This window comes from Girardinichthys multiradiatus, chromosome 13 (assembly GCF_021462225.1).
Source record: "Girardinichthys multiradiatus isolate DD_20200921_A chromosome 13, DD_fGirMul_XY1, whole genome shotgun sequence".
NCBI lineage: Eukaryota > Metazoa > Chordata > Actinopteri > Cyprinodontiformes > Goodeidae > Girardinichthys > Girardinichthys multiradiatus.
The window spans coordinates 23,932,234-23,957,716 of NC_061806.1; the positions used below are offsets into that span (position 1 = coordinate 23,932,234).

The window sequence follows — 25,483 nt, forward strand, 5'->3', positions numbered from 1 at the left end:
AAATTTAAATGCATGCAATTTAAACCTATCTACATAATTGGATTGACTTGTTAATATATATCGGTGTATACACTGATCTGTTTGTCTTGTACACTGGCAAGAGACAACAATTCCTGTGAATTGCCGCTATATATATATATATATATATATATATACAGAACAGACCAAAAGTTTGGACACACCTTCTCACTCAAAGAGTTGTCTTTATTTTCATGACTATGAATATTGTAGCTTCACACTGAAGCCATCAAAACTATGAATTAACTCATGTGGAATTATATACTGAACAAAAAAGTGTGAAACAACTGAAAATATGTCTTATATTCTAGGTTCTTCAAAGTAGCCACCTTTTGCTTTGATTACTGCTCTGCACACTCTTGGCATTCTGTTGATGAGCTTCAAGAGGTAGTCACCTGAAATGGTTTTCCAACAGTCTTGAAGGAGTTCCCAGAGATGCTTAGCACTTGTTGGCCCTTTTGCCTTCACTCTGCGGTCCAGCTCACCCCAAACCATCTCGATTGGGTTCAGGTCCGGTGACTGTGGAGGCCAGGTCATCTGGCGCAGCACCCCATCACTCTCCTTCTTAGTCAAATAGCCCTTACACAGCCTGGAGGTGTGTTTGAGGTCATTGTCCTGTTGAAAAATAAATGATGGTCCAACTAAACACAAACCGGATGGAATAGCATGTCGCTGCAAGATGCTGTGGTAGCCATGCTGGTTCAGTATGCCTTCAATTTTGAATAAATCCCCAACAGCGTCACCAGCAAAGCACCCCCACATCATCACACCTCCTCCTCCATGCTTCACGGTGGGAACCAGGCATGCAGAGTCCATTCGTTCACCTCTTCTGCGCCGCAGAAAGACACGGTGGTTGGAACCAAAGATCTCAAACTTGGACTCATCAGACCAAAGCACAGATTTCCACTGGTCTAATGCCCATTCCTTGTGTTCTTTAGCCCAAACAAGTCTCTTCTGCTTGTTGCCTGTCCTCAGCAGTGGTTTCCTAGCAGCTATTTTACCATGAAGGCCTGATTCACACAGTCTCCTCTTAACAGTTGTTCTAGAGATGTGTCTGCTGCTAGAACTCTGTGTGGCATTGACCTGTTCTCTAATCTGAGCTGCTGTTAACCTGCGATTTCTGAGGCTGTTGACTCGGATGAACTTATCGTCCGCAGCAGAGGTGACTCTTGGTCTTCCTTTCCTGGGGCGGTCCTCATGTGATCCAGTTTCTTTGTAGCGCTTGATGGTTTTTGCGACTGCACTTAGGGACACTTTCAAAGTTTTCCCAATTGTTCGGACTGACTGACCTTCATTTCTTAAAGTAATGATGGCCACTCGTTTTTCTTTACTTAGCTGCTTTTTTCTTGCCATAATACAAATTCTAACAGTCTATTCAGTAGGACTATCAGCTGTGTACTGTATCCACTTCCTGCACAACACAACTGATGGTCCCAACCCCATTTATAAGGCTTGAAATCCCACTTATTAAACTTGACAGGGCACACCTGTGAAGTGAAAACCATTTCAGGTGACTACCTCTTGAAGCTCATCAACAGAATGCCAAGAGTGTGCGGAGCAGTAATCAAAGCAAAAGGTGGCTACTTTGAAGAATCTAGAATATAAGACATATTTTCAGTTGTTTCACACTTTTTTGTTCAGTATATAATTCCACATGTGTTAATTCATAGTGTTGATGCCTTCAGTGTGATGCTACAATATTCATAGTCATGAAAATAAAGAAAACTCTTTGAATGAGAAGGTGTGTCTAAACTTTTGGTCTGTACTGTATAAACTGCACTGAACACAACTAGATAGCAGTTTTGCTTCCCTCTCATGGCGAGCTTTATGAAGACTCTGATTTAATATTCCAGCTGGCCTTGGAACTGTACTGGCAAAGGTAAGATTTATGATCATGTTGTCACAGGCCGATCGCTTCCATGTCACGATGCATTGATGCAGTAGTTCATGTAGAAGAAACCCCTACATGGTTCTGAGTGCATATACTGTGCAGGACATGTACATACTTTTCAGCTGGCCAACATCTATATTTAAAATCTTTTTTGTGGTGCAATGAAATGTTTTTTCATCAAATATGAGACATCTGAATCCATAGAAGTTTCACTTTTTGAATTGCATTAAAGAAATAAATTAACTTTTTGTTTATATGCAATGGCTGCATGATGGTGCAGCTACTCGCACTTGTGCCTTACAGCAAAAAGGTCCTGGGTTCAAATCCCAACCTGGAATTCTCTGTTGATCTGCATGGAGTTCGCATGTTCTTCACAAGCAATAATGGGTACTTCAGTTTCCTCAGTCTCAAAATATGTATTTTAGGTTAATTGGCTTTTCTAAAATAGCTCTTGGGAGAGACTGCATGTGCACATGCATGGTTGTGTATCGGCACTGTGATGTACTGGCTAACTGCCCAGGGTGTGCCCTGCTTCTCGCCCACTGATCACTGAAGATAGGCACCAGCCACATATGACCCGGGACAGGTAAGCAGGTACAGAAAATTTATTGATATACCTGTGTATCAGATGCACAGGAGTTTCACCCTATTTAGTTTCAGTTGTTATACAAATAAAACCAACGTTCTTTCTTATTTTATAAAGTTTTAAATTTATCCAACCCTATATTCATTTTCTATACCCCATTAAACCTTACATGGGGCCTGATACTTATCTCCAGCAGTCAGTGCGTGTTTAATGGGGGACACCCTGGACAAACTGCTGGTCCATCAAAGAGCAACACAGAGACATGCAGTACAGACAATGATATATACACACACACACACACACACACACACACACACACAGGCTGTTGAGGATGTTGTAATATTCTGCTGGGAGGCAAGCAAACTTTGAAAAGCACAATCTTTGACAATTATAATATTATAACATTCTCTCTATGAGCTTCATAATGTGGTCACCTGAAATGAAAGAAATTACCAGAGGTTCACTGAGAGACGGCCAGAGGTTAATATTTCAGTCATCACAGCAAAGTACAAAACCACTATTTTTCGTTTGCTACATACTGCCATATGTGTTTATTCACAGTTTTGATGCTGTCAGTGAGAATCTACTTACAGTGTAAATAGTCATAAACATACAGAAAACCAGTAAATGAGAAAGTGTTTCTAAAACTTTTGACCGGTAGCGAATGTCTCATCAAACTCTGGGTTTAGACATGTTGGTTTTCATGCTTACCCTTCTCTTTTGTGAGTTTTCTTCTGACAGTCTTACTTCCTCTCAAAGTGCAGACTTGCTTTTAGGTCAACTGGGGATTTCAAACCCCTAACCCAGACACAAAAAAATTTGGAAACCCTATGACAGTCGTGTATTTTTCGAACATATTTTGACATATAGATATTTAATTTAAACAATACTACGACATTTATTTTGTAATGGAAAGCTATAAAAAGGACAACCAAGTACAGAATTTTGGGAAAATAACATCTATTGTGAAGCATATAGGTGGACGTATCATGTTTTGAGGAGGCTTAACTGCATCAGAACCTGGCCAGCTCACAATAAAAGAATCCACCATGAATTCTACTGTGTATCAAAGGGTGGTTAAGGAAAATGTAAGACCATTTGTAAAAAATAAATACATATAAAGCAGAACTGGACCCTGCAAAATGACAAAGACCCACAAAATACCTGTAAATCCATCAAGGATAATTACGAAATGTGGAAAAAGTCCTGGGGCAATTAAAGCCTAGATCATGATTTAACTAAGATGTTGTGGGGTGACTTAAAATGGATTGTAGATGCGAAAAAACTTAAACGTCTTTCTGCTGAAAGTGAGGAGTTGTGTAAATATTCCTCAGACTGATGTCAGAAAATGGTACTACAAGAAGCATGTCAATGAAGTAATGTACATTTGTTTAATGGGTAAAACAAGGTTCGTTATTTATGTTTACTTGTAATCAATTTACTTTCTTTTATGGAGTAAAATACAACAAGAGTAGACATTGGGGTTTGAAGATTTCTTTTGAAAAAATAGAATATTTGATGGGGTGCTCAAATTCTTTGACATGGCTACATACTGTAGCTATTAGTACCAAAAAACAGATTAGGTTGCTGGTATTATGTATACTAAGGCCACTACCCTCATCTGCCACCGTGCATGGTACCAGAGGTTATTCCTCTGGTACCACGTTGAAGTGTTGATTCATCTAAGCCTTCAGTCTTAGAGATAAGGCAAGGAACTATGTCAGCAAGGGAGAGCTCAAATTTAAGTGGCTGCTGTGCTGTTCAGTGCAAAGGAGTCGATAGTTTTGCATCAGATGAGGATGCCTCCAGGGCACCTCATTTTAGAGGTTTTCTACTGACAATTTGTTGGTCTATCCCCAGTCCACCCAGTCATGAACCGGAAAAAGCTGAATCAGACAATGGAAAGATAGGTTCACAAAACATTAAAACCTTGCTCTTCCTGTCCTCAGTATGGTGAATAAAACCTGTAGAAGTCGGCACCTAACTGTGATTTTATCAACAGTCTTTACGCTTTTGAAACCAAATCAGCTTTAGGTATTTAATTTGGACCAATCTGCCTTGTTACATTAGAAAGGAACTCCTTCTCAAATCAAGAGGATACACTTTTGCTTGAAACATATTTCTTTTCAGCTTTTAAAAAACATTCATAACAAGACAAGGCACAACAATGAGGGCTGTTTGTGACTTGCTGGTAGAGAAATGCCCTCTGGTATACAGCTCTAAGAAACAGGCAGTCATTCCTGATATCTTAGAGATAACCAGGGAGTGGTACAAACCTTCTGATTTTGGCCAGTGAACTGTGTAACATGATAATGTAGGTACTGAATCAGTAAGTGACGTCTAATAATGTACTACTATCATATTAAGCTATTACCAATGGTCATGGGAGGACTATTAGTTAGATATCACCAAGCCAAGCCTTTATGTAGCTAGGTTGGGTGCTTAACATGTTAGCTTCAGTTCCATGTGATTACCTAACCCACAGGAGGTCAGAATACCACTACTATAGAGTACAGGACACCTTTGGCAAAAAAAAGATCCCATTCACGCTAGCTGTGTCTGGGTGACCTGGCAGGACAGTGAATCTGAGATTTTCTTCATTTCCATTTCCATGTGAGAAAATCCATCAAATATACCTTTCAGGGGTTTACAGAGATGAACCTTGGACAGTTATAAAGCATAATATTCAATTGACTCAAGTTCAAGACATTGTATTCTGAAGCTCTGGCAATTAATATGCATCAGCATCCTTCAAATGTTATGAAAATATGTATTTAAGTGTATCTGAGATTATTCTGGCCAATGATGGACTGGAGATCTGCCCATAGTGTACCCCACCTCTTGCCAGTGACCAACGGAGATTAATTCAGTTTACTTTCTAAAGACAATTTCAAGACAGAAAGTAAGACTGAGTTGCTTGTTTGTTTTGTAGATCTCTAAATCCAACTGCTGGTATGACAAATCTTGCCCTCAAAAACGGGCCCCCCAGTGTTTAGTACTTTTGCTTTAGCAATTAATTCAGTTTCAGTTTTATTTATAAAGCGCCAATTCACAACACATGTTGTCTCAAGGCACTTCACAACAGTCAGGTACATCCATTCCAATTAGTCCTAATCATTGAACAGTGCAGTCAGAGTTAGTTATTTATTCAAATTGGATAAAAAGTTTTTCTATCTAAGGAAACCCAGCAGATTGCATCCAGTCAGTGACTTGCAGCATTCCCTCCTCCTGGATGAGCATGTAGAGACAGTGGACAGTCACTGGCGTTGACTTTGCAGCAATCCCTCATACTGAGCATGCATGTAGCGACAGCGGAGAGGAAAAACTACCTTTTAACAGGAAGAAACCTCCAGCAGAACCAGGCTCAGTGTGAGCGGCCATCTGCCACGACCGACTGGGGGTTTCAGAGAACAGAGCAGAGACACAAAGAGAACAAAGAAGCACTGATCCAGGAGTACTTTCTATGGGAAGGAAAAGTAAATGTTAATGGATGTAGCTCCTTTAGTCGTTTCATCTAGGAAGAAAGAACAGATAAACTCTGAGCCAGTTTTCAAGGTTAGAGTCTGAAAGAGAGCACATAGAGTTTGTTACAGTTAAGCTCAGTCAATCGCCATGACATAACATAAGTCTTTTATTTAAGGATTTTGCTGTTCAGCGATTTTCCTGTTCAATTAATTTCATCATTTGATCTTCCCTGACTGCAGGGCGCAATAACAAACACGAGAGTTGAATTCCTAATTTCGTTAGAATAATTTGAACACCAAAGTGCTGCTTTCTACAAGGACCTGATGAAGATTTAAAAACGCCCAATGACCACTGTCAATGTCTTGCACCAATTGATGTGTACATAGGTCACGTGTAATAGCCACTAACTGATCAGAAACATAATTGTAGATTGCAAACACAAAGAAGGCCTCAGTGGTAGCTCACCACTCCGGTACAAGGTCTGAGGTAGTGCTCCACTTTAACGTCAGTGATTTAGTGATTTGTTATAAAAAATCAACTTGACCTTTGAATTTAGAGGTCAACTGATTGGCCTCGGTCAGATGACAAACGTGCCCCTTAACTTGTCTGATAACATTTTTAGGAGAGAAAGTCAAACTTGTTCGTGTGAAAAATATTTGGATCGGCTGTTACGAAACTGTATAACAATGCATGAAAATTAAAAAGCCATTAACATATAATAATGTGTCCGTGGCTAGCTGCATTTGTTTCTTAAAATGCTAAAGTTACTCAATTTTTTTACACTTTGTGCAATGCTAGCCAAAACCCATCTAACCTATTAGTCTCTTGGTAGAATTGTTGTCCAGTGTGATTGGCCAGAAAAAGTTGCATGATATGACATCACATCCAAAGGACCGCCCATTTAGCTCATTTTTTCGGCAGCCTATTGGTTAAAGGCTGGTCCTGTACCACGTGACTCACAGTGGGAGTCTGGGAAGCCACGCCCCCTAGCTAGCTATTTCTCATAGAATGAAAAAGTCCACATAGCAGGTTAAATGGGACTTGAAATTCTGAAACTACACTATGAAACACAGCATATGGACAAGTTGGGGCAATGCTGGCTGCAAAAGCGGCACAGTAAAAAGTTATACAGTTTTGCAGGCTGAGAAGTCTTCTATTGGTCAGCTTGTGCTGTATGCAAATGAGGCCACTACGTCAGATCCTGAACTTAAGCGCCATTTTTTTTTTCTTCAACAGGGGGAAGAAAGGGGACAAAAGCTAGACCACAAAAAAAAAACGTATCTTCAGATTCTGTGCGCCAAAATCACAGATCACATTCAACTTTAGCCCACGTACTACGGCATGCGCGGGGAGGGGATGCTGCTCCGTTGAGCGGCGGTGGGAGCAGACGCAGTTCACCGACACACAGCTGCGGGCCGGTGAAAGTGGAGCACCGTGGCTCCGCCAGAAGAGGCACAGCGACTACTAACGTTAATCTGTGCCGAAAATATAAACGAGGTAAATATGTACGCGGAGAGGCTGTGGGTGTGCTGGAGCAGGAAGATGCGCGCTGTGACCGGCAGTGTGACCTGGCGTGTTATCTGTCAGCCTGCTGCCAGGGTCGGGTTCCTGACTCCAGTACGCTTGGTAGACTGTCTGAATGTCTGCAGAAGGAAGGGATTGCTTTTAGGTAGCCAGTACTTACTAAAAAAACAACTATTTAGGTATGCTCACATACTGAGAAACCAGCTGTTGCACAGTAATTATTCGTTCTAACCATTTTAACCGTGCCATGTTTTCAACATAACATCTATTCAAAAATAATTATTAAAGTGGTTGTGCAACTGTTCAACTACATTATTATTACTATACTCATGATTTTATAAAAATTTACCCTTTTTTAAAATGCTGATTTTAGCAATCTGATTCAATTTAATATTTCTGCTGATGTATTTATGAAAGATTTGCATACTGCTCATCTTCTTTTACCTTTGTCATTTTGCATTATATGAAGTGTACCATATTTATTGCGTTTAAAGCAGCATTTTGAAGTGATAAACAACATTTTAGTAAATTTATTGATTTAATTTGGAAATAGAGTGGCATCACAATGATGCATTGAGAGACAACAAACAAGAAGTTGAACGCCTAGGAGGAACAGTCAGATTATGGACATGCAAAGATATGGATAGGATGACGAGATCCATACGAGTGATTAGTGGCTCAAAGACCATGGGGACTCAATACAATGTTTGCTATGATACATTCAGGTAGTTTTGATATTTCGTTTTACCCATTTCAACTAGTGACCTTAAAAATAGATTTACTAATAAGGCTCTAAAAATGTTTTTTCAATGCATTTTACTTAATTACTGAAACATTGTATTAGCATGATTAAGCATGTCTGCTGTCACAACAGTAACTGGTGGGATAACTTAAGGTATATAGGTACACACAATTCTTTTAACATTGTTCCCTGCTGGGCCTTACAAGGCATGCAACAATGCAATTATCCCTCAAAATGAGAAAGATGCCCTTGTCAGTGCTGGATGTGTCAGACAAGGCCATTCCGATCCAATGCATGTTTTCCTACTAATGAATACACCCACCCTAAGACAGATCACCTTCAAAATGTTCCAACACTACTTTAGCATTTGTTGCAAAATGTAGTGCTATTTCACTGTTATTTGATCAAAAAAGCTATTTCAGCACTTTCAGTTGAGAGTACAACATATTATCCAACCAGTCGTAATTATGACCTACCAATAAAAACATATTTTCATCTACTTTTTCTTTTCTTGATTATAACAAAGACTTACTAATGACACAATACTACAACATTTTTAAATGAGGATTAAATGAGGTAAAATGAATTACACTCCAAATATGAATGTTATGAAATAAGATTTTATTTTCACATATACTTAAATATATGTTTTAAATGCAACATTCCTAACCCATGATCCTTTTAGTCATGTGTTGTGCAGGTGTATCTTACCAAATTATAATATTTTTGAAGAGTAAATGTATAAACCTTTTATTTATCCAGATAAAACTTCATTGAGATTTAAAATCTCTATTCCAAGAGGGACCTGGCAAGACAGCAGCACCAAAGTTATTTTAGTATTTCAATTCAACAAGGGAGAGTCATTTGAGATACATTCATTACACACAGTGATATATTGTACACGTTTATTTTACATGTTTATTTAAGACTATATCGTACATCTAATGAAAACCCAAATCCTGTTTCGAAGAAATTTTAAAGGTTACATAAGACAAATAAAAAACACATTAAAACCTCAAATAATACCTCAAATACGGCCTCAAACCACAGATGAGTAGAAAGACGTTGAGCAAAGTGTTAAGCAGGATCAAATTGGAATGAGAGAAGGAGGGAGTTCAAACCATCTCGTCCATCTATCATAATGGGCAGTGTGAGATATTTAGCAAACAACAAATTGGATGAACTTCAAGCGCTAACAAGGCTAGACAATTCAGCCCGAGTATTGAGAATGCAATATTTTACAGTATGTTTCACTGAGATATGGAGGATCATATCCCCAACTCCATTATCTCTCTGCCTGGCTTTCAAACCATAAGACAGACAGATTTTTAGAGGGGTGGCAAAAGTACAGGAAGTGGATTAGCAGTGCTGGAGAACAATAAATGGTGTAATCTAGGCCATGTTACTGTCAAATGTGCTCGTTGCAGCCCGGATATTGAACCGTCCGCAGTAAGATTTCTTCCATATTATTTGCCAAGAGAGTTCACAAGTGTAGGTTTGGTAACCGTATACATCCCACCATTAGCTGTTCCCAACCCAGCATGTAGTTGAATCAGCTAAATTGTTTCTAAGCTACAGACAAAACACACCAATGCATTCGTGGCAATATCTGGTTATTTTAACCACGCTTCACTCTCTGCTACTCTTCCAATGTTTCAACTTTTTATCATCTGCTCTACCAGGACACAAAATTTGGATTTGTTTTATGCAAATGTCAGGGATGCATACATTTACAAAGCTATACCTTCTCTTGGCAAATTAGATAATAATTTTGTTTTTGTCTGCTTGGACTATAAACCCCTTGTTTGAAGGCAACCTGCAATAAAAAAGTCTCTGCAGTTTTTTGGTGCATCTAGGGCGGAAACAATCGGATGAATCAATTATAGAAGTAATCGTCAACCAATTTAGTAATTGAGTAATTGTTAACTGCAGTATACAAACTCTAAAACTGAGATTCAAATAGTGTAAAAAATCTCTTAATAAGCGCCTTTTGATATTCAAAGTATTGATGATTGATCTTAATGAAGATTAACCCTACGCATCCTCTTGATCAAACTTATACCAGAGCATCTTCCGGCAGATGCTTCTTCAGATCCACTGTAAGACAAACTGCAACAGGAGATCCTTCATACCCACAGCCATCACCATCTACAGCAACTCTGATGATAATTGTATCATATAAATTAAAACATTATTGTAATTATGTTATGACCTACATGGTCAGACACCCTCCACTTGGAAGATAAACCACCAAAGGTCATTGCTAAGGAAGCTGGCTGTTCACTAGCGATGTGAAGTCTGACTGTTTCCTTTTTAAAATAAAACCCTAAACAACTGAACACAGAAACACGGCAAATTAATCAAATGTTATGAGGAAGTGATAACATTAAGCACCTAAAATGTATCACTGTGTTGAATGAATCTCTATAAAATGACAACTTTTTAAATTGAATTACTAAAATAATTTTACTTGATATTCTAATTCATTTAGATGCACCTGTTACTTCTTTAACCAACAAAAGAAAAACAGCTAAAAGGAATGGTCTGATTTAGACCTGATTGGATATGCTTGCAGACAAATGATAGGTTTGTAAATGATTTGAAAAGCAATGAGCTGGAACATCTAGAGTAGCATCACAGGGCTTTAGGTGCTGGCATCAAGAGTGGAGTGATGGTGCAATCAGGCAGTTACCTGAGCGTCCCAACAGTCGGTGAAATAAGTGAGTGAAGGTTGTCAGACATGGTGTGCCTCATGTACACACTAAAAAACTTTACCAGTACTTTACAGACTCTGATAAAAAGCACGTTTTGTATGTGCACGAGGTGGGACTAGGTGGTTATGTTGTACATTCACTGGTATCTGGGGTGTGCAGATGTTCAAAGGCTGGAGTCAGTTGGTACATAAGTGTACATACATGCATTGTGTCATTCCTCTCTTTGTTGTAGAGTGTACCTTACATGCCTCACATTTTGGACATTTTCACACCTATAGTTCGTTTACCTTGGTCCAAATCAGTTGATGAGTTTGTTTACCTGTAACTTTTTTGGGTGGAACAGTTTCTTTTCACACAGAGAAAACTCCAAGCCAACCAAAACCTGTCAATGCAAACCACGTGAGAACATTGAGTCTGTTCAGATGTGTCCGGGGCGGGAGAGCCAAATGTAAGTACAGGAAGCAGATGCTGTGCTCTAAACTAGTGGAAAACGTCGAGTTTATTCATATCATTGGTGTGTTTGTAGGTATTACTTATGAACCGTATACTCAATGATAGTGAGAAGATTTCTTGAAAGTTGCATGGGGATTTATGCTTTACAAAAAAGATGCGCCACCCTTGTTTATTAGTTTAACTCTACCGCATCCCACAATGCAATGCAAACGTGGCTATGGGAAGGTGTTTGACTTGGTTCACATTCACACCATAAACGAACTGCTCTAGAGTTCATTTGGACTCCTACTGAGACCACCTCCTCCAAACGGTGTTGATAAGGTTTATTGTGGTTGCTGAGTTCACATCTAGATAACAATTTTTTTAAAACAGACTACAAAACCTCAGGCATGAAAACACCCATAGTCTCATCCAGCCATACGATGCTACCCTTATCAAAGTCTGCCAGGTGCTGGTAATGGTGTCTAATGTGTCTCCTGACTATGCTCTATTGTGAGTAGGGATGTGTACCTTTCACATTTGAACCAATACGGTACCGATGTCCGGTACCTGGGAAACGATATCAGTACTGAACGGTACCAATCTTCTATACTTTTTTGTGTGTTTATGTGGTGATAAATGTTCATTAGTTTACAAAACTGAAAATTTTTCAATTTAACATTTAATTCTCGATATATAAACCTTAGCAAATATACCAAAACAGCACCCACCTGTCTGTATTGTAACATTGCAGTTGTTTCAAACATTTCTTCTCCTATATTGCTGCCTGCAGACGACGAGTCGCTAACCGATGCAGGTGTGCTAACGGTCCTGAATGCAGGAGTTTTAGCTGCCGAGAAAACTCTTGTGCTTAACCAGGTGCTTCCTCAGATTAGAAGTATTCCCTCCGTTGGCCTTGCACTTCGGATCACAAATATTGCAGCGAGCATAATCTGCATCGCATTTGAAAAGTGGAGCCATATTCGAGCGCTTTCTTGTGTGACTGTAGCAGCACTAGTGATGTCATTACATTCTTGTGCGGGTATTGCTGTGTTCATGTCTGGCATGTCGCCCATTTATCAACTCCCTAAGTATCACAATGATTCATTTAGGTACCGAAACATGGTACCGTTTGATTTCACGTGAATAGGGACTCTGTAGTACCGACAGAATTCGGTCGATACCTATAAAAGTACAGAATTCGGCACTCATCCCTAATTGTGAAGGAATGTGGCAAGTAGTTGTGGGAAGAGTAGTCGTCATCTAAAATCTGAAAGTTGTAAAATCACTTCCAGCTTCTTCCTGACACTTGTTGATGTGCCCATGGGCAAGGCACTTAACTTCAGGTTGCCTACTGATGAGTATCAGTGTATGTATGTTTTATGACTGTAATTAGGTGAATGTGGCTACAGTGTAAAGGACTTTGAGTGGTCACCTATGACTAGTAAAGCACTATATAAATTAAATCCAGTTACCATCTATGCAGGATAAACTTCTCTCACTGTTTTCACTGCCTGTCAGATGATCAGGTAACTGCATGTAACACCACCACTTATGCCATCTGATGCCACTCTAGAGATGCCAGCTCCTTTCAAATCATATACATTCCCACCGTTGGTCTGCATGTGTACTAATTAACATCCAAATCTGGCCATTAAATGTTGGTGTTTTTCCTTGTTTTACATTTTCAACATGTATTACAAATTGTCACATTTTCCTGTTGTTTTTTTTTTTTTTAAGGTTTTTGGTGAATCATGTATCAGCTTCCAGTAGGAAGTGTAGAAAAAATTCGAAAGGCTCGTAAAGCAGTGAAAAACATCCTAAGTGAGATTGGCCTGGAAGACTGTCAGAACTGGCTGAAGGTATGTTTTATCATTATTGTTCGATAGTTCACAATAAGTGATCGAGGTGCACACTAGTATTAGTTTTATATAACAGGAGGCTGTAAATGGCACTTTTGATTCATTTTTCCTAAAGTTACAGATTTACAAGCAGGTATAAACATGGTAGAATGTCCATCTGTTTTCTGCATACATTTAACTACATTGTCACTGTGTCTGACTGCACAAAATGTGTCCTACAAATTGTGCAGATGGTTATTATTAATATTAATCTGTAACATCTGTTTCACAACAACCTTGACATTTTACAACTTTTTGTCATATAAGCTACAATGACCAAAGTTTGAGTTGTATGAGCAGGTCCTGTGCTGTAAAGTTTTGAACATTCAGTGAGATCTGAATATGATTGTTAAAGCTACAGTAGGGAGTTCTGAGAACACTGTCGACTTAGCCTGAAAATTTGAACAAGCACACCTTACAGGTCCCTCCCCCACAGCGGAGTCTGCTGTGAATGCGCAGCTTGCTTTTCGTCATCGATCGTCTTCTGTTTACCTTTTTTGTTTTCTAAACAGGTGCCAATCGAGAAATTGCCAGTTTTCCTGTAACGTTAGGTTGTTTCTCCACCATTGGCACAGCTGAATCACACTATCAATCTTGAGCTTTAATGATGGTACGCGGTGTGCAGGGGAGGGGTGTGAGCAATGCATAAATGAGCGTAATTGACACTGCTAAGACATTCCTGTGGTGTATTTCTGCAAATGGCAGTAGGACCACTGGGAGGAGCCAGAGGACCTTGATTTTTTTCACAGATAATCTGTCTCATACTGTCAGGACATAGTGACAGTTTTAATAAATATGTAAATAATAAAATAAATAATAAAAAAAAGTTACCTACTGCAGCTTAAACGAGGGAGACATTAAATTGCACAAAAACTGTCTGGAAATTAGGTTTTAAAGTTTGCATGTGTAACTTTGGTGTTCCAAAAGTAAATCTTTTGGGGGAAAAACAAATAAACCCAAAACAAAATGGCACCCTGGGCTTAAAGATGTGTGTTTGTGTTTAAACCACTGCACCCCCAGCGGCGCTCCCTAGAAAATCTTCTTTAAATGAACTTTATTGGCCTGGGTTTTATATGATTTTGAAAATCTTTCTTATTGTTGAATCATGAACACTGAGGCAATGAGACATGCAGGCCTTTAGATGTTGTTCTGGGTTCCTTTGTGACCTTCCGGATCAATTGCTCATGCTCTCTCAAAGTAATTTTGTTAGGGCTGTAGTACCTAGGACTGTTTCTCAATTTATAGATAATGGCTATAATAGTTTATTTGAAAAAAAAACAAAAAACCTTTTATGTATGTCTTTCTCAGTTTGTCTGATATTAGCATTTATTTAATCTGAAACCTTTGTGTGACAAGACAAAAAAAAAACATAAGGAAGCATAGGAATACTTTTTCACAGCGCTGTACAAGCCTTCCAGAGTACGTAAACTTTAGTTTACAGTCTGGTTCAAACCCCTATGACAATTGTCTTTATTCCTCTTAGGTTCACAGAATTTCTATTATTAATAAGGTGCAGCATCACTCATAATTAACCGCTGTTGCTTTGGAATGGCTTTATGGCAATTCTCAATGAGAAATTGCATGATTTCAATGGACTTTGATGAAATGGAGTCATTATTAGGGTCAGGCAATATGGCGCAAATGAAAAAAGTGCTGTTTGCCTTTTGTTACCCCTTTCTGTAACACATAACAGTTTTTGTGCCAAGCAACACTTTTAACATCTGTTTCAACACGTTTTTGCAGTTTTAGCTACTTGTGTTAAGTAAAAATTCACGTAAAAAATTTAAATGGGGAAAAAAATCTGATCACCACTCAAATAAGCCATTGCTATGGAAGTTAGCTTATGAAGCTAAGGAAAGAAGATGAAAACAAAACAGTATATGTGTAAAGACGATATCCTGATTTATTTACTTTGGCAGATTGTCAAATTAATACTATTAATGTCACATCAAACCCAACTTGTAATCATTTTAAAAGATGTAAAAGAATGTCTTGTTTTTTGGCAACAGATAAAGCTAGACTTTGTCTCTTAACTGTCTTAATTTGTCTTAATCGAGTGGTAATAATCACTGCAGGGTCCTGCGCAGCGTTTTTAGGTTTTACCAAGTATGGAAATAGAAAGATGAAGCTTGGAAAAATATTTTCAAGGCTTAATTAAAGGTTATGATGAATATCTATATTTGTAAAATACAAGTAAAAAAGTGGCTCCAGCCGGACCTTTATGTTTCTTTTATAAAATGTTTACATCCATCTATGCGTCTATACATCCAGCTATCCATAGATCGATCGGTTCAGTAATCTGTCCAACCTTGCTTCACAGCCTGTGGTTTTTGCAGGTCCTATTTAAAACCTGATGACCACAGAAATATTTTCTGTATATTCATAGCCAATTTACATTTTAAAATATGCTAAAAAATTTAATGTGGAAGCCTAAGTTATGTAGGAATCTTGTCAGTGGGTGGGGCTGCTACATGGCTAAGTTACACAAACAGGATTATTTCATCAGTGTAACAACTTGTTCACCAGGTACCACAGGTAGAAGTCAGAAAATAGATGATCCAATTAGGTAAGCAACCAATTGTTTTGTATAGATTCGTCTTGACTCAGACAGCTTCATTGAGGACATTTGAGTTTAAAAGTGAACGTTTTTTAGGATGAAACTTTCTTTCAACTAGTTTTAACTAGCTCTGAAGGGATGTTTTCTATGGTGATTTTCTTTGTTTGTTCTGTGCAGGACCTGAATGAAAACCCAGATGAGAAAGACTCGGGACAAGAGGAAGCATTTCAGGGAACAGAATGGATTGATATCACCGAGGGATTCAGTATCCAAAAGCAAAAGAAGGTTATTTTCCTTTATTCTTCCCCCAGAAGGATCACTTATCTGATGTGTTGCATAAACCCAGTGTTTTCTATTTTCATTATCATCTTTTTTTTGTACCATAGTGCTTTTGTTTTACTTACTGTTTCCCGCCCCCCTAAATGTCATCAGCATCCATCTCTTTATTTCTTTAATAAAAAAAAAAAACATTTTTGCTTTTTGCTTAAGAGTTCTCATGTACTGAGCTTGTCTAAGATTATCAAAGCATGATTACTTTAAGTTAAACAAAAATACTGCATGAAGAGCACATCTAAAACAAATGTTTAAAATTAATGAACTGCTTTTATTTAAAACAGCAGGTCAACTAGATTGACACCCAAGTGCCTCTCAATAAATTAGAATGTTATCAAAAAGTGATTTACCTGACTAATTCCATTAAGGTTCATTTTACCAAACATCTTCCTTCCACTTAACTTTTAGATATGCTTGGATACAGCACTCAGTGAACACCCAGAAATGACCCTCTGTGGTTTACCCTTCTTGTATGTTTTAAGCAACTCTTAACTCCGTACAATATTTGCCTGATCTTCATTTGTTTCCCCCCTCTATCCAGTGGCCTTATCGGTCTCGACCTCTGTGCTGCACCCTCTGCAAGTACTCGTCACAAAACATCTACAACTTCAGAAGCCACGTCTCTCGCTGCCATGCATATGTTCAGTCATACTGTGCACTGGCACCTTGCTCTCAATGCCTCTTTATCTCTCACCCCAAGAACGTTAAGAAGCACATGCTCTACTTCCACACCAAACTGCCCGTCCCAAACATGCAGCCACAGAAAGAAGGTGCGTTCACCCATCGCTCAGCTGAGAGGTATCAGTGTCGAAGGTGTGGATTCCCAAGCTCCTCCATCTTCGCGATAAAGAAGCACGTCATTCTCAAGCACCTGGAACACTTGGCAGAGCAGTACATTGGTTACAGATTGCACCAGCAGGCAACTACAGCCATAAAAATATACTGCTGCAAGGTGTGCAAGGTGAACACTGGAACTCTAGACCAAATGTTACACCACATGCTGGTTGAACCGGCACACTATTCAGTCAGCACGCAAGTGCAGACCCACATCACGGAAAACAAGAACTACACCATTAAACCAACTTCCAATGGAAATGGATTGTTGGTCACATTCCCAAATATTGCTCCCAAGCCACAGGCGCCTCAGATATTTCCCAATAACTCCCTGGTTTTACCGAGTAACGGCCAACCTGCTGGGACTGTTGTAGCAGTGCAGCAGCTGCAAGGAAACACGAACAGTGCGACACTGATCTGTGCTCCTGGAACTAACCAAGCTTTTCTGCCCCCACAAGCATCAGCGCTAGTCCAGCTTGCTAGCGCCGAAGCTAAAGGTTTGCTTCAGCCAGGTGCCACAATAGCCCTCCGAAGTGCTCTGCCCCAAGGGTCGTCTGTGGTCCAGCTTCCCACAGTGTCTAATGTGACCAATGTGTCTCTGAAGCAGGCGCCTGTAACCTTATCTTCAGCTGTAGCGCAACCACAACGGGCTCCGCAAGGGCAGCAAAACCTTCTTACACCAGGACCTCAGGCTAGTCTGGCTCCTGGAGCTGCTCCTAAGCCTGCTGTGGCTGTGCAAAATGCACCAATAAACCACACTCCTCTACAAGGTACCATGCTGACTTCACAGTCCCTGCTGAGTCACCTGATCCCGACCGGGAACAGGATGAATGGGATGCCCACGTACACGTTTGCTCCACTCGTCTCCCAGAGAACATCCACCCCCCTTAAGCCTGTTGAGCAACTGAGTAACTTCGCAACACAAACCAAGAGGTGGATCACCTGCCCCCTCTGCAATGAACTTTTCCCATCAAACGTCTTCGACATGCACATGGAGGCTGCCCACCATACGAAATCTACCCCTCCCAAGTCAGAAAGTGTTGCCGCCCGAGCAGCATTCCTGAAGAAAATGCCCGACAAAACCGTCAAATGTCTAACGTGCAAAATGCTGCTAACCGAAAAGATCGTCTTCCAACATTTGCTGCATGGTCTCAATTGTTTGTACTGCTCAGCTTTGTTCTTTTCAGTCAAACAGCTTGTAGAGCACGTAAAGCTGCACAATCCAGCAAGCAAGGTGTATTGTGACTTCCTTAGGCAGAAGTACAGGATCTACTCCAAAGGTAATGGTGGCATCCTCTTTCCTCATTTTGACGTGAACACCACTGCACCAAAGGAGGTCCTGGGAGAGACGGAGGTCAGCCTCGCCCTTGTCACAAGTTCTCTGGACCTGATTTACTTCAAGTTGCAGGCCACCAACCAGCTGGACGTTTGCCCCTCACCCATGAAAATCCACAGCGCCTATTGTCCCTTCTGCAACGAGAGGTTTCAGAATCAGTCCGATCACGTCGTACACTTAAAACAGAAACACTTTGTGGCGCCCACCATTCATGCCATCTTGAAGACTGAGGCTTTCAAGTGCATATATTGCAATGGCGTGTACACGGGAAAGGTCACCCAGCAGGCTGTGATGCTCCACATCCAGCGGTGCCGGTGTTCTCCGAAACCACCGCCACCTCCTAAACCCACGCCTCGCGCAGCTGTGCTGCAGCATCAACCACTAAAACCAGCTCAGCAGGTCGCTCAGCAGTCTGGACTCTACTTCCTTCAAGTGCCGCCGGGAATGACGATGACACGGCACTTAGCGCCAGCTCGTGTGATTCGAGCTCCAGTCCCCGTGGAGCCGCCAGAAACTGAGGCGGAGCGACAGTTAAAGAGGAAGTTGGAGGCTGCGTTGAAGGAGGCAATGGAGGCCAACAGGCGAGAGCGGGAAGAAAGGGCTGTCCTGCGCAAGAAGAGAGAGCAGGAGAGACGTGAGCGGGAGAAGGAGCTGCAGGAGAAGCAGGCAGCCCCACCAGAGCCAGAGATCCAGAGCGACCCTTCGGTCAAGCTTTTGCTGGAACCGACTGCCGTGGAGCGGCGCTGCAACGATGAGCGCCGAGAGTTCATTTCCAAGTACTTCAATGTGAACCCCTACACGACCAAACCGGAGACCGAGGAGCTGTGCAGAAGGCTGTCTGTAACCAAAGCAGAGCTGGCTGGGCATTTCAGTAAGAAGCGCAGCAAGTGCATGAAAAGCCTCAAGAGGAACACAGCCGCCATCCTACTCGGCTTTAACATGGCTGAGGTAAGCAAAGTGAAGCACAACCTCCTGATCCCAGAGCCAGAGCCGCCGGCCGACACCGTGGAGTCGGATGAAGCTGAAGAATCAGAGGTGCTAACGACTGTGGAAGCAGCCAAGCAGGTGGAGGAGGAACTAGAACCGATGGATGTAAATGAAGTAGAGAAAGTTCCAGGGGCAGAGCAGGAGGTACCGATGGAGTGAGCTCAGAAATGTTTGGACTATGGCCTAGAAATAAGCAAATGAAGCAACGGTTTATATTCAAAACAAAAACTGCTAATGACCTTTGTGTTTAGTCATAGAAAGCTGTTCATTTCATCATATACCAGTGATCCTGTAACCGAGGGCAGTTTGTTGATGTAGCCTTCAGTAATAGTGCTTTGTTTGACCTCAGTGTGCGATCAGTGCTCCTTATTCTACTTTCCACACAGATGACGGGTTATTGATGCTTTTCTAAAACATAACGATGATACTGATGTAATGAACAGTATTTTCCTGGATACAAACTGTCTTTGAACATTTACCACAAACTTCCAACCCGAGTTCTCAGCTGCCTTTCACACCCTCCATTTAATCCCACTCATTCAAACAGATCCCTGAATTACAATGGCTCACAGTTAATATTGTTTATCAGACTTTGCCTTATTAATTTGACATTATTTCTATCGTTTCCACAGCTGCTTGTTTTGTATTTTTCACATTATTTTATGATACTCGTGGTTTTTCACCATCTTTTGCAGACCAAGTTCTCCAGAATGTATCTATTTCCACCCTCTAAATTTTAAGTTTGTTGTTTTACGTGAGCTCTTGTTTTTCTGTCCGAACGACTTGATTTGTGCCATTGTAAAGTCCACATTTGCAAAGATTAAACACAATTTGCCATACATTGCTGGATAATCCTGTGCATTGCTTTTGTTTTCCTGGCTGCTTTTTTTGTATTAGTATTTTCTATAACTACTAGAGTATGAAAACTGTTGGGTTAAAAAAGATATGTCTAAGGCCACTGTTGTGTAAAAACAAAAATAAAAAATAAACATTCTTTTGAACAATTTATTCATTTTTATTTATTCATTTGAACAAATATTTTCAAGTTGTTAGAGCATTTGCAAAGACAACTGATCATCGGCCACCCCAGGTGTGGCAAGTTGTTGGTGTAATGACCGAAGCAGAGTTGTCCGCGTGTCAGCGAACGCATCCTGCATTTTAACCAGCTTATTGCAGTTTTGTTCATGTAGCAGTAGTCTGTGATTTAACTTCTTCAGTGTTACCCAATGTTTAGTAAATAGTTCTCACAAAGGTTTTTAGTGTTAACGTTTTGAGATGTTTTTCATTTTGTAAAATGAAAAAAAAAAAATCCTGTTATTTTAAAGAATAAAACTATTGAAACTATTTGTAGGCTGTCCAACTTTAAATGCTCATTTCTAGTCAGTCTGAAATATAAATTAGTAATGGTCCAACATCACAGCAATCACACCCATGTGGGCCCCCTCTGTGAAGAACTTCTGGGGGTGCCACTGCCTCTGATAACTTGGGGTCACACATTAAATCAGAATGTATGTTGGGCCCCACCAACTCTTGTGATTAAACGCGGTATTAGCATTAAGACATAGCAGGAGGTAAATCTATTGATAATCAGCTAAAACAGAATAAGCTTCCTCTAGTCTAACTGTTAAACTGTCCTTTTTTACAGTGACGATGCCTCATCCTAATATAATATCGGTATGTTTATATATATAAATTACATTATCAGTGTGTTTTTGCTCAGTTACTAATTTCAGGCTGCTCTGAGGCGACTCTAATTTGATCCAATACCGACGGGCCGATGTAGTTGTTGGTCTGAATGGCCTCCAGCCTCTTCAGGTACTCCTGTGGAAGCCCGTTCTGCTCTGCGCCGAGGCATACCACCTTTGTTGTGGACAAAAAAAAAAAAGACAGTATTTTTGGCAAAAACCAAAACAAGAAGGTTGCAAGTAGTGACTGAACAAGTCGCAGTTTCAAGGATAATCTTTCAATGGAGAGAACAGGGTTTTGACATATTTCCCCATTTACAAAAACCCTCCTTTGTATATATATTTTTGGGTTTTACTGATAAGATTTTGTAATATTCAGGAGGTTTTAAAAATGTTACTTTAAAAATGTGGGCCAGAATTCTCACAGCATAAGGTTGTAATTTGTTTAGCAAGCTGAACAGCAGTCCACAGCAATGGGTAGAAGAAGGAGCAGCGTCGCTTTTAAAACCTTGGTGCACCTCGTACCAGTGACCTTATGTCTTGTCTGGTTGATTTTTTTGTATGTTCATCAAATCATCAATAAACAATGCAATGCTGAATCTAACTTGATAGTGCGGTAAACTTACTAAGATCATTTCCATTTCAAAACCTTTAAGGCTTAAGACCTCCTAAATTCTAATTCTTAAAAGCACAGCTTGTGATCTTTAATACCTTTAATCTGTTTGAAATATAAACACACAAGTTTGAATGCTTTGTTTGTTACCTGAACCACCTTCGATCACTTTCAAAATGACAGGTCCAGTTTAAGACTATGATTTAGTGTGATTGATCTGCATTCATCTGTAGGCTGTCGCACAGAAACTCAAAAACCCAAATTGTAATGGCTAAAATCTCAAAGTCGAGCTTTAGTGTGAGGCAAATCAAACATAAAAGGTTTTAATTAACATCTGATTAATAACAAAAACAATCATTTTGATTTTTAGAAATGTATTTTATCTTTTAAAAGATGAAATAAGGATAAAAATCCGGAAAACAAAAAATCCATACCATTTCTTTCTTCCACACTTACTTCTAGACCCAGAAAATTATAAATGCAAATTTTACACTTTTTAGGATGACGTGGGGATATCAATTTTGACTGTTTTTTACACAAGCTTAGACCTTTCCTTTTTAAAAAAAATTTTTTTTAAATGCTTTCCCTTTGCAACCAGAAAGACAAATGTTTCTTTGTCTTGAAGTATAATGAAACTTCAGTCTTTTTTCTCAGACATGAGCAAATCCTGCAGCAATAAGGTTTATAACAAAGGCTCCTGGCATATCGGAGTCCTGTTTCTGTATCCATGTTGCAACCATCTAGCTGTTGATATAAGGTGAAGTTAAAGGAAATGGAGGTAGGCTGTCATCTTCATTATTACTTTTACTTTGTGCAATGCATTACTGCTACCTGCAGTGAAACAATCCCTCAGCATGCTGCTGCCATCACCATGTTTGACAGTTGAAACTGTGTTTTTATTGGGTGTTCCAATGGGACAATAATCCCAAACATACATCAAAACGTCTTTAGGAATAAATATAGCTGGCTATCTTTAGGCTTCTGGGAATGCAATGACTTCAACTAAATTAGATAATTTAACTATTTTTAACAGTTGGCTCTCTGCCAGGAAACCAACCAAATTAAATAAACTCTGCATTTCTAAAGAAAGTGGTCAAGTTTGAAGTAGAATTATAAAGGAAGCTTGCTGATGGCTACAAAATGAAGTTGGTCAAGGTGCAACTTTCTAAAGGGATATTTATCTAAATGTCCAGGTTTTTGTTCATCTTGACTTCATCTACCTGGAAGAAGAGATATTTCTCACTTGGAACGTCTTGATTAAATACATTAAAACAAAAATAAAATAGTTTCCCATGTTAGAGTGTGATCCTAGGACACCTGTTTGTACTGCGGAGATGGAGGGCAGGCGTGAAAATTGTTCATCTGATACGTCCTGCATGGCATCACGCCCTGATCAGTCTCAATAGAGACCTCCAGCGGGGAGTACTTTCCATGGCTCACACCTTCCTGGCTATAGAAAGAGATGAACAGAAAAACAACACGTTGCTGGTTAAACTGCTCCCCATATACTGAAATACTTTTAGCCAGATGTGTAGATTTGTGTCTTACCTGTCTAAGGTTGAGAGGTTTTCATTGCTCAAAGTCCAGACCACCCCCCAAACCTCTTCACCTGGACAGGACTCGATGGTGGCCACTCCACCATGCCATGCAGTTTCCACATTTTTCTCCCACAGGCCGAAGTCCAGCTTGTAGTCCTGTAGAGACACACACAGGTTCATAGGGGAGGGAGCAAAGAAACACCCTTGCACATGGGAGTTTACATAAATACATATTATAGGCAACCAAATCAAAAGATTTATGTATTTTAAAGGCACACTTAAATGCATGTAGACAACACCTATATAACCTCAGAAGATAAGTTAACATGAAAACCTGTTAGAGAATGGAAAAACGTGATACTGGGGCAGAGGACAACATCCGAGAACATTAAACAATAGCTACGATGAAATGGCTAAGATCCAATCCATGTATTGATATGGCTCAGTCAAATTCCAGACCTTATTTAAATCCGAGATCTGTGGCAAGACTAAATTTGATGTCTTAAGAGCTATTTTGCATAGAAAATTGCTCACAAAATCAACCCCTAGATGTGCAAAGCTGGGAGAGAAAGACATGCAGCTTTAATTGCAGTAAAATACTGTTCTATGAAGTGTTTTGGATGCAAATGCATGTCATCCACAGAGCAGACCTGTTCAAATTTCCCTTCTTGATTTGAAAGGATTTGCAAATTACAAACTGTTTTCTAGAATGTGTCATAAGTATTGAATTAGTTTGGCCATGTTTTTCCTGTCTAGCTGGTTCAGATTACAAGCAGGTGTCTAAGCAGGTAAAACAGACTCACACCAAAAACAGCCCTAAATTCGTATTATTATTATTATTATTTTTTTTTTGGAAAAACGAATGAAAGTTTCACAAATCACAGACTACGTTTTATGGAATCTGGTTAGCGTTGAACGTTAAATCAGGCTTGCGCTTTCTGGGTGATGTAGTTTTCAAACTGGACCTCGCGTAAAATGGCCGGTAGTCCAGAAAAGTCTTACAATTCGCCCTTTTTAAGCTTTCACAACTAAACGAAGGTTTCACAAATCACATTAACAATTACTGTAACATATTTGTTAGGTTTAATCATCCCTAGTGTTTTAGATTCTGCTCTTGATGGAATCAAATCGTTAAATACTGCGGATTAACCCTTTAAATGCCGATTCGGATGCTAACGTCAGCATGCTTTTAACACAATGGTCCCCATTTATGTTCCATACAGAATTAATCATTTTAGATGTAATTTATCTTAATATATTACATTTGGAACCAGAGCCGATTGAATTTAGCTCAATTTTATAACAAGCAACTTAAGTAGACCTTTCATTCAGTTTCTGATTCGGAAACCGACTTCAGCTACTTTTATGGAAAGCGGATATAGAATAGGACTGTTAGTTGTAGTTTTCTGCACTGGCTGGGGTGTCCGGAGATTAAACGTCACGTCAGCATATGAAGCAGACATGTCAACCAGATTTAACCGCGGTTTATAGGGGAAAAAAAAGCAACGTAAAAGCTAGCTAGCATGTTCCCTTCGGAACATATAACTAACGGCCAGGCGCTGCGTTCACGTTCAACTTGGAACGACAAAACACACCCCACTTAGCATGGCAGTAGCCACATTACAATTAAAATATCTATAATGGTTTAATCTCAGGTAATTCCAGTCCGACATAACGGCACCGCGATGTTTAACAGACCGACGCCACAGAATAAAGCCAATTTAATGTACAAACCTTCAGTCTGCCAGTAGCGTAGAAAACAGCCGAGGGATTCATCAGCTGGAGCCTTTCCTTCAACAAGTTGCTTCCAAACGCGAAATACATGAATTTACCATCGCTAGAACCTGACATTTTCGAAAAATGTATACAAATTAGGAAAGATGTGTAGAAAATATTAGACGTAAGCCTCATTGGACTGCCTTTCAACATTAATAAAGGCGAAGTAAATCAACTTGCACAAGGAGGGGGCTCTTTATCCTGCAGCCGCTAGAGGTCGCCGATGAGCGGTAGCACTGCTAATTACAGGTTGTTGGTCAGTCTTCACAAGCAGTAATTTGCTTAAAACCTACTAAATCATTTTCTCACCGAAGAGCAGACTTACTCTTTAAACGTCACCAGCGACATCTAGCGGCAGTTCATTGCAACCTTTCCAGGTTTACGTTTTCTAAGAACTGACATTTCACTAAATCCCATTTCTTGTTATCTACATGGTAACACAATGGGATATTTTAATAAATTCTTATAATTTGAGAGAAATTAAACCAACATGTGGGTTTTATTCAAATTAGACAACTTACAGAATATAGAAAACGTCAAATGATCAGCCT

At 39.8% G+C, this 25,483-nt stretch overlaps 2 protein-coding genes across 2 annotated transcripts; one reads left to right on the top strand and one right to left on the bottom strand.

Moving 5' to 3' along the window:
• The first annotated feature begins 7,174 nt into the window (after positions 1-7,174).
• On the top strand, positions 7,175-20,328 carry adnp2b (ADNP homeobox 2b). The gene is made up of 4 exons (XM_047383212.1): positions 7,175-7,457; positions 13,113-13,234; positions 16,008-16,115; positions 16,705-20,328. The coding sequence occupies exons 2-4, from the start codon at positions 13,127-13,129 to the stop codon at positions 19,477-19,479; spliced, it is 2,991 nt and encodes a 996-aa protein (XP_047239168.1). The 5' UTR covers positions 7,175-7,457; positions 13,113-13,126; the 3' UTR covers positions 19,480-20,328.
• On the bottom strand, positions 20,312-25,177 carry ggcta (gamma-glutamylcyclotransferase a). Its single transcript, XM_047383213.1, has 4 exons — positions 24,891-25,177; positions 23,167-23,312; positions 22,936-23,068; positions 20,312-21,180 (listed from the first exon to the last, which is right to left on the bottom strand). Exons 1-4 carry the CDS (start codon positions 25,083-25,085, stop codon positions 21,037-21,039), a joined length of 618 nt encoding a protein of 205 aa, XP_047239169.1. The 5' UTR covers positions 25,086-25,177; the 3' UTR covers positions 20,312-21,036.
• Between the last annotated feature and the right edge of the window lie 306 nt (positions 25,178-25,483).